This window comes from Protopterus annectens, chromosome 9.part0 (genome assembly GCF_019279795.1).
Source record: "Protopterus annectens isolate FY-2018-M chromosome 9.part0, PAN1.0, whole genome shotgun sequence".
NCBI classification, from domain to species: Eukaryota; Metazoa; Chordata; order Ceratodontiformes; family Protopteridae; genus Protopterus; species Protopterus annectens.
Window position 1 is genome coordinate 679,502,445 of NC_056743.1, and position 14,490 is coordinate 679,516,934.

The 14,490-nt window shown below is 40.2% G+C and overlaps 1 protein-coding gene across 2 annotated transcripts in view; it reads right to left on the reverse strand.

The window, feature by feature from the left end:
* Positions 1–14,490, reverse strand: part of VARS1 (valyl-tRNA synthetase 1) — a 623,655-nt gene that overhangs the window by 417,113 nt on the left and 192,052 nt on the right. For both annotated transcript variants that reach the window (XM_044083285.1, XM_044083286.1), the window contains 3 exons: positions 8,193–8,320; positions 4,522–4,686; positions 1,970–2,051 (listed from right to left, as the gene is read on the reverse strand). In XM_044083285.1, the coding sequence (XP_043939220.1) occupies positions 1,970–2,051; positions 4,522–4,686; positions 8,193–8,320 (375 nt within the window). The remainder of the gene's footprint in view (positions 1–1,969; positions 2,052–4,521; positions 4,687–8,192; positions 8,321–14,490) is intronic.

A 14,490-nucleotide genomic window follows, 5' to 3' on the forward strand; every position in this document is an offset into this window, starting at 1 on the left:
ACATCTGAGTTTCAGATTCAGAGCCACGGTGGTGCAGCGGTAGCGTTGTTGCCTCACAGCAAGAGGTTCTCCTGTTCGATTCTCGGCTGGCGCGCCTTCTGTGTGGAATCTGCATGTCCTCCCCACGGTTGAGTGGCTTTCAAAAGACATGCGTAGAATGGGCGTGCCTTAGTTGAAGGTTGGGTGTCGAGCTGGCACCTCGGCACCATAAAAATCTACTGTCAATCATTAGCGGACCGGAGTTCCGCTGTGGTGACCCCTAACCGGGAAAAGCCGAAAGAAGAACAAACTTTATATTCTTCAGAAATTTCATATTAATGCAACATTTTTATTCTATCAACTAAGTTTGCAAGAACAATATTTAAAAATTGCCCCTATCTCTGGGTCTTTTCCCACTTTTATTTATGGTTTTGTCCAGATTTCTTGCTCTAAGAAGTTGAGAGGTATGCATGTGACTCCCATCACTTACTGCATTCATTGAAAGATATTCAAGGCAGATTCTCTTATTAATGGGCTACATAAAATCACAAGACCAGCAGGTTACCAAAGTTTTTAAGAAGGCCTCAAAAGTATGACCTATATTACATTCAAGGGGATTACAAGCTACTCAACAAACATTATCTTTGTACTTGAACACCATGGCTAATCAAGAGTATAATGCCTCTTTGGCAGTCTTTTGACCAAAGAGCTCACACAGCTGCAACATGTTCAGAAATTCCCAATTAATAAAACAGAAGGGCTTGGCAACCTGGGTTACTCAGACTTCCAAAGCTGCCCTTCTCAGTATCATACCATCTCCTGAAGTGAGATCTTTGCCTTGTACTCCAAGTCTTGAACAACCTTTTTTCTTTCAGGTTTCCACCTTGACAGTACAGACAGGGATAGGGAAAGTCAGTAATATACACACACAATATATATCAACATATCAATGCAGCAAGTTGCCACTCAAAAGCCTCCTCACATTTGCAACACAATCATTCTGCCCTTAAAACAACGCTAATTTGTTTTCACACTTTTAAAAGTAAATAAGCTTTCATGAAAATGTGTACAGCTAAGTTTTTACAGGGGACAACAGCCGTTAGGGTTCCAGAAAGGCATTAGACTATAAGCTTATTACTTAACCTACAGACACCCACAATGCCCATGCTCATGATTTCCCCTTGCAGTCTTCCAATTTATTATTCTTATGCTTGATTCACTGCAACTATAACACAAGAATAATTACCCTCCAAAAAAAAAAAACATTTTGGAACTTCGACTTGGGCCACTACATGTTTTCCATTGAGAGCAAAAAACAAGCTTACTTCACAGTAACTATCGCATAAATTAACTAAATTTATTTTACTTGCTGGTTAAAGACAAACTTACTTCCTCTATCTATCATAACAGAATCAAAAGTTCCAGCATCTGTTATGCTATCACAGTCATCCCAAATCCAAACTAATATGCAAAATGCCCTCAAATAGCAAGCCACTCAAACCACACAATTCCCGAATGTTGAAATTTACAAGCATGCACTTTTTTTCAAATTTTCAGTTACAAACTTTGTATTTATACTCGTCATCATTACAGCATGATTCCTGCCTTGCTTTTCACTGTATGTTACATTCTCAAACTGCTATTATACATGCAACGCAAGCACTGACTGAAAATCACATTATATATCTTGTACTCTTCTGGTTGTGAAGCTGTAACGAAGAGCCCCTGGCCAGCACACTTACCAGATTACCATAAAGTAAATTCACAAATAAAAATGTATTTGACTGTTTTGAAAACAGGAACTGTACAAACAAGGCAATTAAAAAAAATTCTTTACTGTGGTATTTTTTTGGAAAATGACTGTTTTTGTAGTGCCTTATCTGAGAGTATTCTGTCATTTCAGTACATCCATCTTAATTATTCAAGGTCAAAAATTTTGGATTGATAATTCATGCACCCACACAAGGAAACACATGCAAACTTTACTCACTGAATCCATAGTGAAGCAAGCTCTGTCCCAGTCTAGAGAAGATCCCAGCTTTCGCAGTTGGTGGTAGATTCGATCACCTTTCCTAAATGAAGTGTATCAAGAAAAAAAGGACAGAACACCAAGTACATTTGAAACTGCTCAGAAACAGCACAATGACTCACAATTGCTCAAAACAGAAGTTGCAAATGCTCAGCAGGTATACCCATCTGTGCAGCCAAGTACTTCTTTCTCAGCTACACCTGCCACATCATCAAGTCCTACACATCCTCTTCATTTGGCCATTTCTGGCATCAATCTTTTAACCTTCATCAGCTGAAGATGGACATGCTATAGTATCCAAATTACTGATTTCACAATTTCTGTGCTGGCACTAAAGTTCTTTAACTACCATCTCTCTCTGAATTAATGCTTGCTTACCACCTTTTTGAATCTCAGCCTTCCGATTTTCACTTGTGACATTTTCTATATCCTCCAACTTGGACAATCAGCTCCAAAGTTAAACATTCTCTCAACAAAAATAAACAAAAACAAAACAAAAAAAAAAAAGTGCATAAGTATATGCAAGCTACCAGGTCAAAGAAAGGTGCGTGAAAGTGCTGTAGTTAGCAGAAGGTACAAACGGAATTACCTGGTAATAAAGTAAGTCACTTATCCTATAATATGAAGAGATGAAATGGCTGGAGACAAGAGATTGCCCACTGTCCAAGTTAATTCTGAAATATAAAATAACAGACCTGCCTAGCTGAACAGAAGTTTAACCTACAATTTTCACCCAGTAAAGTGCCAACAATAAAAAGTGATCATCCATGATTAGTAATGCAGCAACAGAAAAATAGTTATGCAAGAATGTATTTATTTCTGTTTTAATTATGGGGCTGTTGACCAGGGCTGTCATCCATTTTCAATGGAGGCCTGGAAGAAGAGCTCCATATAGTTAATACATCTATAAAAACATATTTTCATTCCACTTGTCATATACATACAAAAAAGATAGATTGAGAGTGTGAACAGACATATACATACACAATATGAATGTGTATATACAATTTATATTTTATCACAAACCTGTGTGTACATACATGTGTGCATTTCACAATTTTGAATGTTCATGTGGCTGACAGAGTGAACAGCAGGTCGATTTTAGCAAACATCCATGTTGCCAAAGTCTGTTTTGACAAAAGAGGTAAGTGGGTTTATAACAAGGGTGGAACAGTGTTGCTGTATGTGGTTGTGTATTAGTTACAGTGAGGGGCAGTTAAGGGGATAGTTTTAGCTTTAGTGTAATATATGCTGAGTTTCCAGGTTAGGGGTCAGAATGTGTGTGTGTGTGTTTACTGGTTAGAGTTGGGTAAAGGAAGAGTTTTAAATGTTTTTTTGGGCTTGGATGTGTACATGTAGAGTGTATCTAAGTGTCTTTTGCACTGGTACTACTAGTGAAATGTAGTTTGCTAAGGTAGTGTAGAGGGTTACAGTTAGCACACATGAATAAGGTGGCGCAATGATGGATGAGCCCCATGCCCATCCTTACTGATGTGTGCTAATCTTATAAAAATTACCCTGCCCCTAAACCCCAACCCTACACACTGCTTAATGAAAAATGTTTTCCCTGACAGTATCATTATTCAGACAAATTATGTGTGGTGTTACAGTTAGTTTTTTTTTCAGGTTCAGCAAGAGAGAAAAGGAGAACATCTGTCCTTTCTCAATCGGTGTGAATTCAACAAGTTTGACATTTTGGTAAATGCATTTGTCAATGTGCAGTGATCAATTAAAGTGGTGTTGATCTTTTTGCATGCATTATAAATAACTGGTTAACTTTACTGTGTAGATTTATACTTTAGGTGAATGAAAAAACGAAAAGGTAACTATCACATTCTGTCATTACTTCTTCAATGACAGGGCTGATGGGGAGGCTACCCAGGGTGCTGACTTCTAGGTGGTACAGACCAGATTTTACAGTTTGCAAGCTGGCAAACACTTTCCCCTTTTAAAAACAGAAGAGCTGCTGCATAACAACTTACTGCTATAAGTATGAGAGCTTATAAGCTATCATTGAGCAACTGCAATTGCTCGTTGAGGGCATAGCTGTGATGCCAAAATGACAAACTCCACTGATACAGTTAAAAGTCTAAAGAGCATGTCAATAAATATTTAAAACTCTGTTATGGCTTACTTCAAACACTAAGGATTAAACAAACACCCCACCATTACTTAATTCTGCTTATTAAAATAATCTTTAAATATAACAACCCCCCACCACCTGCTACTAAGGGAGAAGGAAAAACAGAGCTCAAAACACTATCAGCAAACCAAGAGCTGAGCAATGGCAAATTTTGATCTCATTTTCCTTTAGTTACTCATGCAAACGTGTACATCTGCACCACAGAAGGCAACAAAAAGTATTTATAGTGAACTAGTCAAAAGGCATGAGCAGATTCTGGACTTATCAAGGCGCTAGTAAGGACATCTAGATTTCTTTTTTGACTAATGTAAAGATTTTAAGGCATTTTTTTCTTTTTTATTCCCATTTACATGCAGATAGCAATACATACTCGTGTTTCCACTTCCAGATCTCCTCAATGAACTTTTCACGTCCCAGATCATGTCTTGTTTTCTTCTGTTCCCGCCATAACTTTTTCTCTACCACGACCTGAGTTGCAATACCAGCATGGTCACAGCCAGGGTTCCACAGTGTCATTTCCCCTTTCATTCGATGCCTGCAACACAAGATGCCAAAAATAATGAAACAGAGAAATTACTACCCTCCATCCACCTCTTCAGAAGAGCATGCCAGCAAGGTGCACTCTAGCAAAACAGGTATCTGTTTATCAAAGGAGAATCTGTAGGCAGTTTCCCATATAGTATGACAGAGGAATCTCCTGAAGCAGTGGCACAGACATTCTGCCTATGAAAGCTGCAAATTGTGTCCATTCATATCTCCACTCTTCCTCTTTAATGTGAACAATACTGGACTTTTTTCTCTTCATCTGGTACTTAACATGTTTTAATTCACATAAGCATGGACTACATTCAGGTTTAATGCAAGGTTATAATTCGAGCAAGGTCCAAAGGCATAACACAGTACATTTCAATTTTATGCGTTAAACACTGGGAAGAACATGCAATACAACTGTCGCATATGCAAAAATGTTAAAATATGGAAATTTTACTGACTTGCATATGCAGAAAATCATTTTCATGAAGTAAACACAGCTTGCATTCTTGAACATTCTGCATCTTTCAATATCTAGAATGGCAACATGGGCATCTTCTAATATTATATGAAGTGAACACTCATCTGGTATACAGATCCATAAGACTACTACAATATATTTTTTGTATTACTTAAGTCAGCTATGACTCGTGCTGTTCTGTACCCTCACAATTACTAGTACAAATTGAAACTCTCAAGTCTCTCACTATCAGACAGGATTTGTGTGGAACATTTCACAAAAGGTATACCACCTAACTAAAAATGGGTAATTCAAGGAAGAATCAGATAGACTGACACAGTGCTGTATTCTCAGGATGTCATGCCATTCTTTTTCTCAAAAGATGAGCATGTAAAACAGGAATTAAGACAGGCAGACATTCATATTTGGGAAAACAGCACAGGTATTTTATAAGCTAAAAAGGTGCATACTGTTTGATAAAAATCACTGATGCAGTAGCCATAGCTAAACAGGTTATATCCTGTCAAGGATATAAGGTTCGTCTGTTCTTCCAAACGCTTTGCTTCCCCCTACATATGTGCCAGCGTTGCTGTGGCTCAAGCTCCAAAGGGATAAAAACAGCAGCCCGGACACCAAAATAAGTCAGGACTTTATTGCTCCCCAAAATGAGACAGCCTACTGTCCTGACAAAAAGCAAAGTTGGGAACACACAACTATGTGAAACATGACAACTGACAGAACCTAAAACCAGAACATAAAAACTGACAGAATCCACACCGTGAAAGTAGTAGATTCCAAATCCGACTTCAGACCAGCGACAAGTGGAGCACCACAGGGTTCAGTCCTGGGTCCTCTCCGGTTTGGTATCTACTTTTCTGAAGTACAGGCTAACACAAAGTCTTTGGCCAACAAAGTTCGCAGATGACTGCAAACTAGGAGCCATAATCAAAACTCCCAACGATGTGGACATTCTACAAAAGGGCCTCACTGAGACAGATGCCTGGTGTCTAAGCCATGGCCTCAAGCTCAATGTCAAAAAGTGCACTGTCGTCCCCTTTGGGAAAAACTCTGTACCCATGAGCTACTACATAGGTGGTAGTCCACTTAACACCAAAAGTGTGATGAGACCTTGGGACACAGGTGGACAAGTAGTCTCTCCTTTGATAATCACATTGCCACAGTAGTCAGGAAATCCTTTTATGTGGCACACCTCATCACAAAAGGTTTCTCATCCAGGAAAAAACAGGTCATTGTTCCCCTCTACTCGTCACTCATTACACCCACTATAGAGTACAACGCCCCTTTGGTATGTACCTCACAAGACATCTACAACAACTGGAAAGGCCGCAGAAATACCTCACAAAGAGGATTACCGGCCTCAAGCAGATGCCCTACGCAGACTCTCTCAAAAACTCCAGCTTTACTCTGTCGCACATCACCTACTCAAGAGGTGATCTCTGCCTAACATACAAAGCTATGTCAAACCCAGAGCTGTTGGACATGCTCCACTTAAAGAAATCCCAATCCCTTCGAGCTACACGCTCTAGGGACTTAAACCTCATCACGTCACCACAATAAACGGAACGGGATAGAGTCCTGTCTCAGAGACTTCCCAGACTCTGGAACAAACTACCTATCTATATCAAACAAAGCTCCTCATTAGCACTCTTCAAGAAAAATCTTGATGACTGGATGGGAAATAGGAAATTCACCCCGGGGATCACCTCTATGGCTCTGCTTGACAGGGGCACAGTAAAATAATTTTTTTGGGTGGCGAAAGCCAGGGTATCTTTTTGGCTAAGCTTATATAGGCCCTAGGGCCAACAGCCTAGTACCTACCTATGAACGACATACAGAAAAGGGGCAGGGATGGAGAGAAGATATCAGTATACAACATTTAACCAAAATTGCATAAAATGATTGAAAAGTACAATAGAACCCAACCCATATATAGGGTATGACTGCTTGTAGTAAAGAAACAGACACCAAGGAGGCTACACAATCAATGTCCAGCCATCACAGTCATGGAGAGAAACTTGCTTCTGAAGCACAACAGGGTGTCTAGTAATTCCAAGTCTGTACACAGAAGAAAGTCAAAAGATAAACAAGAAATGTTCTCCAAATGTTCAGCTCTTGTGGTCTAAGGTAAATGTAGTATAAGAAAAACTTCAACCAAAGAATCTCACACCCCTGATAAGAAAACCACTTCTATATTCATCGATCCACCCCCCCTTTTTCTCAATTTTTGCACATGGAATTGAGGTGTCACCAACGGTGACTATCTAGATCCAAAGTTTACACTGAGTGGCTAGCCCTGTCGCGGTTGTTGTTCTATACAAATTATGTTAAAAATAAAATTAAAAAATGGGTGAAAATTCAACTTATCTTAAGTTTAAGGTTATCCTTAATGCAGTAGTTCTCATACAGGTGTTAATATTAAGCCTTTAACAATTCAATAGATTATCAAACATGTAAACTGTCCTTTTCTTTTAAAAAGATGACCAACATCTTTGTGTTATGAAAAGCTTTCAAAAACCGCCAATTACAAGACACTAACTACAAAACAATACATGCCACTGTGGCTAAAGAACAAATACACAGAGCTGCCAATGCAAAGCAAGATGCAGAGACAAAAACACAAAATTACAACTTCTCTCACTAGGGCAGTTACGCAGTGTCTAGGCACAGTAACAACTCTGAAACAAAGCACTAGTCAGACAGCACTGGTGCAAAAGAACACAGCTGTGCTGGAAATAAATGCTCAGACTCACGAGTTCAAGCTTTGGGCACCTGAAGTCCAGTAAAACACAAACTTGTTGCTTCCTAGAATGTCATACTAAAGGAAAGGCAAATGTGCAAAGAAATTTAAGCCTAGGCAGCACCAGTACATTTGGTTAAATGAAGTAATGGTGATGGTACAAGTCTTTTCTGCATATTCAGCAGTCTATATACACAACTGGTAAATGGTAGACAGTGTCAATATAAAGGTCTGCAGTAAGGTTTATGATACGAAAACTATCATACACTAATATTATTCTGTGTAATCTTACCATCGTGTAAGAGAGTCTTGAATGGAGTTGGTGAGAGCATGGCCCAGATGCAGTGACCCAGTGACATTGGGGGGTGGAATACAAATCATGAAAATCTCTCCAGGGTTTGATTCAGAAATGCTCTTCCGCTGTTTCAAAAAGAGGAAACAGAAATGAAAAGGCAGTGAATTACAGTAAAAGTAAAAAATAAATAAATAAAAAATAAACTTCAAAAAAGATGAGCCTATACAAACTATTACCATATGCATCATTTTTTTATGTTAGCAGATATGAAAGAGTAATAAATAAACTGAGAAAAAATGCCCTTTCAAGCAGGGCATGGTGGTCCATTCTCCCCAAACTTTACCTCTTTAGGTTCACAGATTCATAGGCGTTTACTAGGCTAACAAGCACAAGGGCCTTTTTAAGCCTAGCCATGCATCCCAAATCTCTGACAAGTTCTCTAAGTGTAAGCATGGGCCTGGGAGATGAATCATTTACAGGTTACCTGTTTGCATCAGAGACATAGGTGCAAAACCAGGGATAAATTTCCAGTTTCCCATCCAATTGTCCAAGTTGCACTTGAACTGGGTTACGGAGGAACTTTGCTTCACATGGATGGGGAGCTTGTTCCATAGACAGGGTAGTCTCTGTGATACATACCTATCTCTCCAGCAGGTCCTATTTATATTACAGGCAAGGTTTTAAGTCTTTAGAACGGGTAATTCTGGTACTGTGTTTTGTGGATATGCAGGAGGTCCTTCAGAGTGAGGTCTGACAATGCCCTGTATGCCAGGCATAGATCCCCCCATTAAAAGCCTGTAGGAGACAGAATACAGGGATAGGGGCTTGAGATGGTCTGCATAGGACACATTACTTATACCCTGTATTCTTTTAGTGAGGAACCTCTGTGGACATTCCAGTTGTTGGATATGCCTGGATAGGTATATACCAAAAGGGGCACTGTACTCAATGATGGTCTAATGAGTACTGAATACAGTGAAACAATGACTTCCTTGGACTTAGATGCCATACCATTGTTTATAAGTTAAGCAACACAGCATGATTTCCTCACCACTGCAGACAAGTTATGATCAAAGGCTAGATTACTATCTATCTGTGTGTGTCCCTAATTCCCTGACTACTGGGTCAACTCTAAGGGGTGTGTTGTCAATATGATGGTTGCCAGAGATAGATGACTTCCCAAAAGGATACAATATGCATTTCTTGGCATTTAGTTTTAGTCCATGACTCTGACACCAGTTGTTTGTCTGTGACAGCCCCTCCTGGAGAACATTTGTGTCAGTGTGAGATTCAATGACAGCTCCTAATTTGCAAACATCTGCAAATTTAGTCATCCAGAGACCACTGACATTGGCCATGACTTCAGAGAAGTAAATGCCAAAAAGGAGCGTTCCAAGAACTGATCTCCCGAGGGACTCCACTTGTGACTGGCCTCTTTGTAGAGGTGGACTCCCCAATTCTAACTTCCGGGGTCCTGTCTGTGAGCCAGTTGGCTATTCACTGGGTGACATATGGGTTTGTACCTAACCTCTTGAGTTTGTCAACAATACCCGAATGGGGTATTGTGTCAAATGCCTTGGCCAGTTGATGTACGATGATGTTATATTCATCGGAACTTGTACAGTATATAGTAATGCGATCTGGGAGACTTGTGAATGTATTCAATTGTTACAAATGAATTAACTCAGTCATTCAGAAAGATTTAAAAGGGGAAATGGCAAATATATGAAGTTAACATACTGAGAGTCTAGGTTTATGATGAATTTTGGACATGCATATTGAAAGGATGTGTAATGAAGTTATGTAACTGATGTGTAATGAAGTTGTGTAACTGGTGAAGTTTTAAAGTTTGCATTAAGTAACTGTATGTTGCATTTAAATATATGCTGCTATATACTTAATTGTTTAAGTTTTGTAATGTGCTGAATTTTTATAAGTGTAGATCATAGTCTACTGCTTTATATTGATCGTGACCGATGCCTAAAGTTTTATGTGAAATGACAGTGTGTGTGTAAGTTTGAATTGATGGCTTCAACTCACTCTGCTTTCTCTAATTCGAATAATTAACAATGACTACAGGATGTGATTGGATAGGGTGTGTTTTAAAAGGAGAGTTGTTTGAGAATTTATTTATATCTGATGAAGTATAGTGGAACTACACAAAAGCGCTTACACTACTTTTTTTTTTTTGTGTTTATGCTGTTCTGGATCTTTGCCCGTCTGAATTCACTGTAATATTTTTGTGGAGTTAGGATTGTACTTGATCTGGTGCAGTGGTTTTGCTTTCGCTGTTTTTTATACAACTACTAATTGTTACTAGAACAGTGGTATGAGCAATATCTTATGTGGCCAGGAATACCGTGCAACACAAATCCAAACAAAAGACTGCTACTCTTCCGAACACAAGTACCCTGTTGCTATTAAAAGAAATATATAGCGCTGGAAGAGAAAAATATAGAAGTGTATTTTGTAAGCAAGTTACTTTTTTTCCCATTGGGGGAGGCAGGGAGATGCACAGGTACAGACTCTCAGCAGCCATCTGGGACCCCAATTCAGAACTTAAATTTATTAAAAATTAAACCATGTGACTGCATGTAGACTACAAATGCTGCACAACATCCAAGATGATATTCCCATTTCAGACTTACTTCCCAATTTACGGAAATACTTCAAGTTAATAAACAAACCTTTAAATAGATTTAGATCATCATTCATTAGAGACTTAATGAGAACGGCACAAATGCAAAATCATTCCCAAGTTACATCTGTTTAGCACCCACAAAATACAGGAAAGTAGTTAAAATACTACAATTTAAATTATTCCAGCTTATCGAGGGAACACAATGGGAAATTTATTCAATCACAGCTATTATCCAAGACAAAGCACCAAAAAGTGCGACACTTCAGTTGAAAGTTCAGGCAGCAGTCAGGTGTTCCAGCTCCACAGGTCTGACTGCAGATCCAGTGACAAGGGTTTGACCAATAGGCAGGGTTCTAAAGGAGCTGGCCAAGCAAACCTAGAAGTCAGAAAACATCAGCTTGCCCATCCCATGGAGAGTGAGGCAGTAGTGTCATGGTGCATACAGGTTCCACTTGCTGGAGGACAGATACTGGTTTATGGACTGACTTCATGATTTTGGTCTAACTAGTGTTACATATGCTGTGCAGCCAGGCTGGGTGTATGGAAACATGAACCCATGGGCCCAGCATGCAGGCTCTCCTGCAGCAGTATCACAAGGAAGCAGAAAAGTACAGTTTTGTACCTACCATAAATGTAGATGTTCGAAGATCCACATTGCTGCAGTCCTTACACTTGGGTAGTCCGCTGTCCTCGGTCGGCCCGAATATCAAAGTATAAGGCTGACGTCGGTCAAGGCGCATTAGACTGACATCAGGACGTCAGGGTACAAATGCGCATGACCGACGTCATATCCTCAGTCTTTTCTTGCCCCAGATGTCAGAAGACCCTAAAAAGAAAGGTCAAAACCAAAAGACAGCAAACAACCAACCAACCACCCTTGCACTAATAATATGTACAATATATACAATATACACAATATTTACAACCCAACCCACACAACCGCCTCTAACTACAGAGGGGAAGGAGGGAGGGTAATTGGACTGTAGCAATGTGGATCTTGAACATCTACATTTATGGTAGGTACAAAACTGTACTATGTTCTTCATCTCACATTGCTGCAGTCCTTACACTTGGGTAGAATCCCAAAGCAGAGGTAAGGGAGGATGGCCAAACTATAAGGAAGCAGGAGCTGCCAAAATGCCCTGCAAAACAGCAGTGGCAAAACCAGCCCTGGATTTAGAGTAAAGTGGTAGGTGATAATGCCTAGAGAAAGTATGCACTGAACTCCAAGTAGCTGCCTCCAAAATATCCTTAGTTGCCACCCCTCAAAAAGCTGTCAAGTGGCAGTAGCCCTAGTGGAATGAGGCCTAATCCCAGCTGGAATCTCCTTGCCATGATGGGAATAACAGAAAGCAATGCAAAACCCAATCCACTTAGAAATAGTTTGTTTTGACACAGGCTTGCCCTGAGAACTCAAAGAAAAAGAAACAAATAACTGCTGAGACTGCCTGAACCCTTTAGTTCTGTCCAAATAATATCGCAACTGCCTGTGTACATCTAAAGTGTGCAAAATCTTTCCCCTTTACTTTGGGGATTTGCATAAAAAGTAGGCAAATGAATAGTTTGGTTTAAAGCCACACTAGAAACCACTTCAGGCATAAAGGAAGGATTAGTACGTAAAGATACCCTATCCTTATGGAAAATTAAGAAAGGCTCAACCGCCATAAGGGCCTGCAACTCAGAAACCCTTCTTGCAGAGGTAATAGCCAACAAAAAAGCAGTCTTCCATGATAAAAACTTTAATTCAGTAGTAGCTGCAGGCTCAAAAGGTTGTAGAGTGAGTTTCTCCAACACAAAATTGAGATCCCAAGCAGGAGTAGGAGCTCTTCGTGGGGGTCTTATATTCTTTGCCCCTCTAAGAAATTGCTTGAACAAAGGATGAGAAAACAATGGTGGGTCACAATCATAGTGAGCGGAAATTGCTGCAGCATGAACCTTAACAGAAGAGAAGGACAAACCTTTGTCCAGTAACTCAGTAAGATATTGAAGAGCCACACTTAAATTAGGCTCAGAAACATCAAAATCCTTTGCTGCACTCCAAAATAAAAATCTCTTCCATTTATCTGCGTACACTTTTCTTGTACTAGGCCTTCTAGCTTCCAAAATAACATTTAAAACTTGCTGTGGAAGTGGAGGCCCACTATGGTTCAAAACAGAATATGCCAGGCTGTTAGGTGCAGAGAGTGAAGCTTGACATTGAGCAAATGACTGTCCTCCTGAGACAACAGGTGTGGAATCGAAGGCAAAGGCCATGGAGGCTTCCGTACCAGGCTTCTCAGTAATGGGTACCAATGCTGTCGAGGCCAATCTGGAGCTATCAAAATCATCCTTGGCTTGTCTTGTCTGGCCTTTAGTAGTACCTTTGGGAGGAGAGGCAGAGGCGGAAAGGCATACACATGAAGATTGCTCCAATTGAAAGAAAGAGCATCCACTTTCCAAGCTGTGGGATGAAACCTTTTTGTGCAAAACTTTGGCAGCTGGTGGTTTAGTGGAGAAGCGAACAGATCTATGTCTGGAGTTCCCCATGACACTGTCAATTTCTGAAATACATGAGGATCCAATTTCCACTCGTGGGGATCCATAATTTGTCTGCTCAACACATCTGCTAAGGAGTTCTGTGCTCCGGCAGAAACCTTGCCTGAAGATTTAGCTGTAAACTGAGAGCAGTCTCCCACAAAATCATTGCTTGCCTGCATAGAGGATAAGAATGTGTTCCGCCTTGCTTGTTGATGTACCACATGACAGTTGTGTTGTCTGTTAGAATCAACACCTGCCCTGGAAGAAGTAAATCCTTGAAAGCTATTAATGCAAACTGGACTGCTAACATCTCTTTCAAGTTGATATGTAGATGTTGTAGTCTGGCAGGCCACTTGTCTTGTATCCACTTTCCATTCAGATGAGCTCCCCAAGCTTTGTCTGAGGCATCTGTCGTTAGAATCTGACTCGCCTCTGGCCGGGTCACAGAGAGTCCCTTGTTTAGGTGACATTCCTGAGCCCACCACAACAATTCCTTTTGAATGCAAGGTATTATTTGAATGACAGTGTCCAAATCCTGGCAGTGCTGTGTCCATACAATTTTGAGATACCATTGTAGCTTCCTCATATGCAGTTTGGCATTGGGAAGCACCAGAATACAAGATGCCATGAACCCCAAGGCTTGAAGGACTGCCCTTGCAGTCAGCCTGGACTGATGAGACAACTGATGAAAGTAAAGGGAAAGATTCTTTTGTTTGTCCGGGGTCAAAAAGGCCATCTGGGATGCTGTATTCAGTCTCACACCCAGAAAGCACATGTCCTGAGAGGGTACTAGACTGGACTTTATTTCGTTCACAGAATACCCCAGGCATCTTAGCACTGCTATCACATAATCCAAATGATGAAGAAGCTCGTCCCTTCCTTGAGCCAGAATCAGGCAATCGTCCAAATAAGGATAGATCTGTATTCCTTTTAACCTGAGGAAAGCTATCACTGGAGCCAGAACTTTCGTGAACACTCTGGGCAGTAGATAAGCCAAAGGGCAATGCAGAGAACTGATAATGAGAAGTCCCAGCTCGAAAACGCAGATACTTCCTGCAACTCAGTCTGATAGGAACATGAAGATAAGCCTCCTTGAGATCCAAAGTTACCATCCAATGATCTTTGACCAGCAGAGGT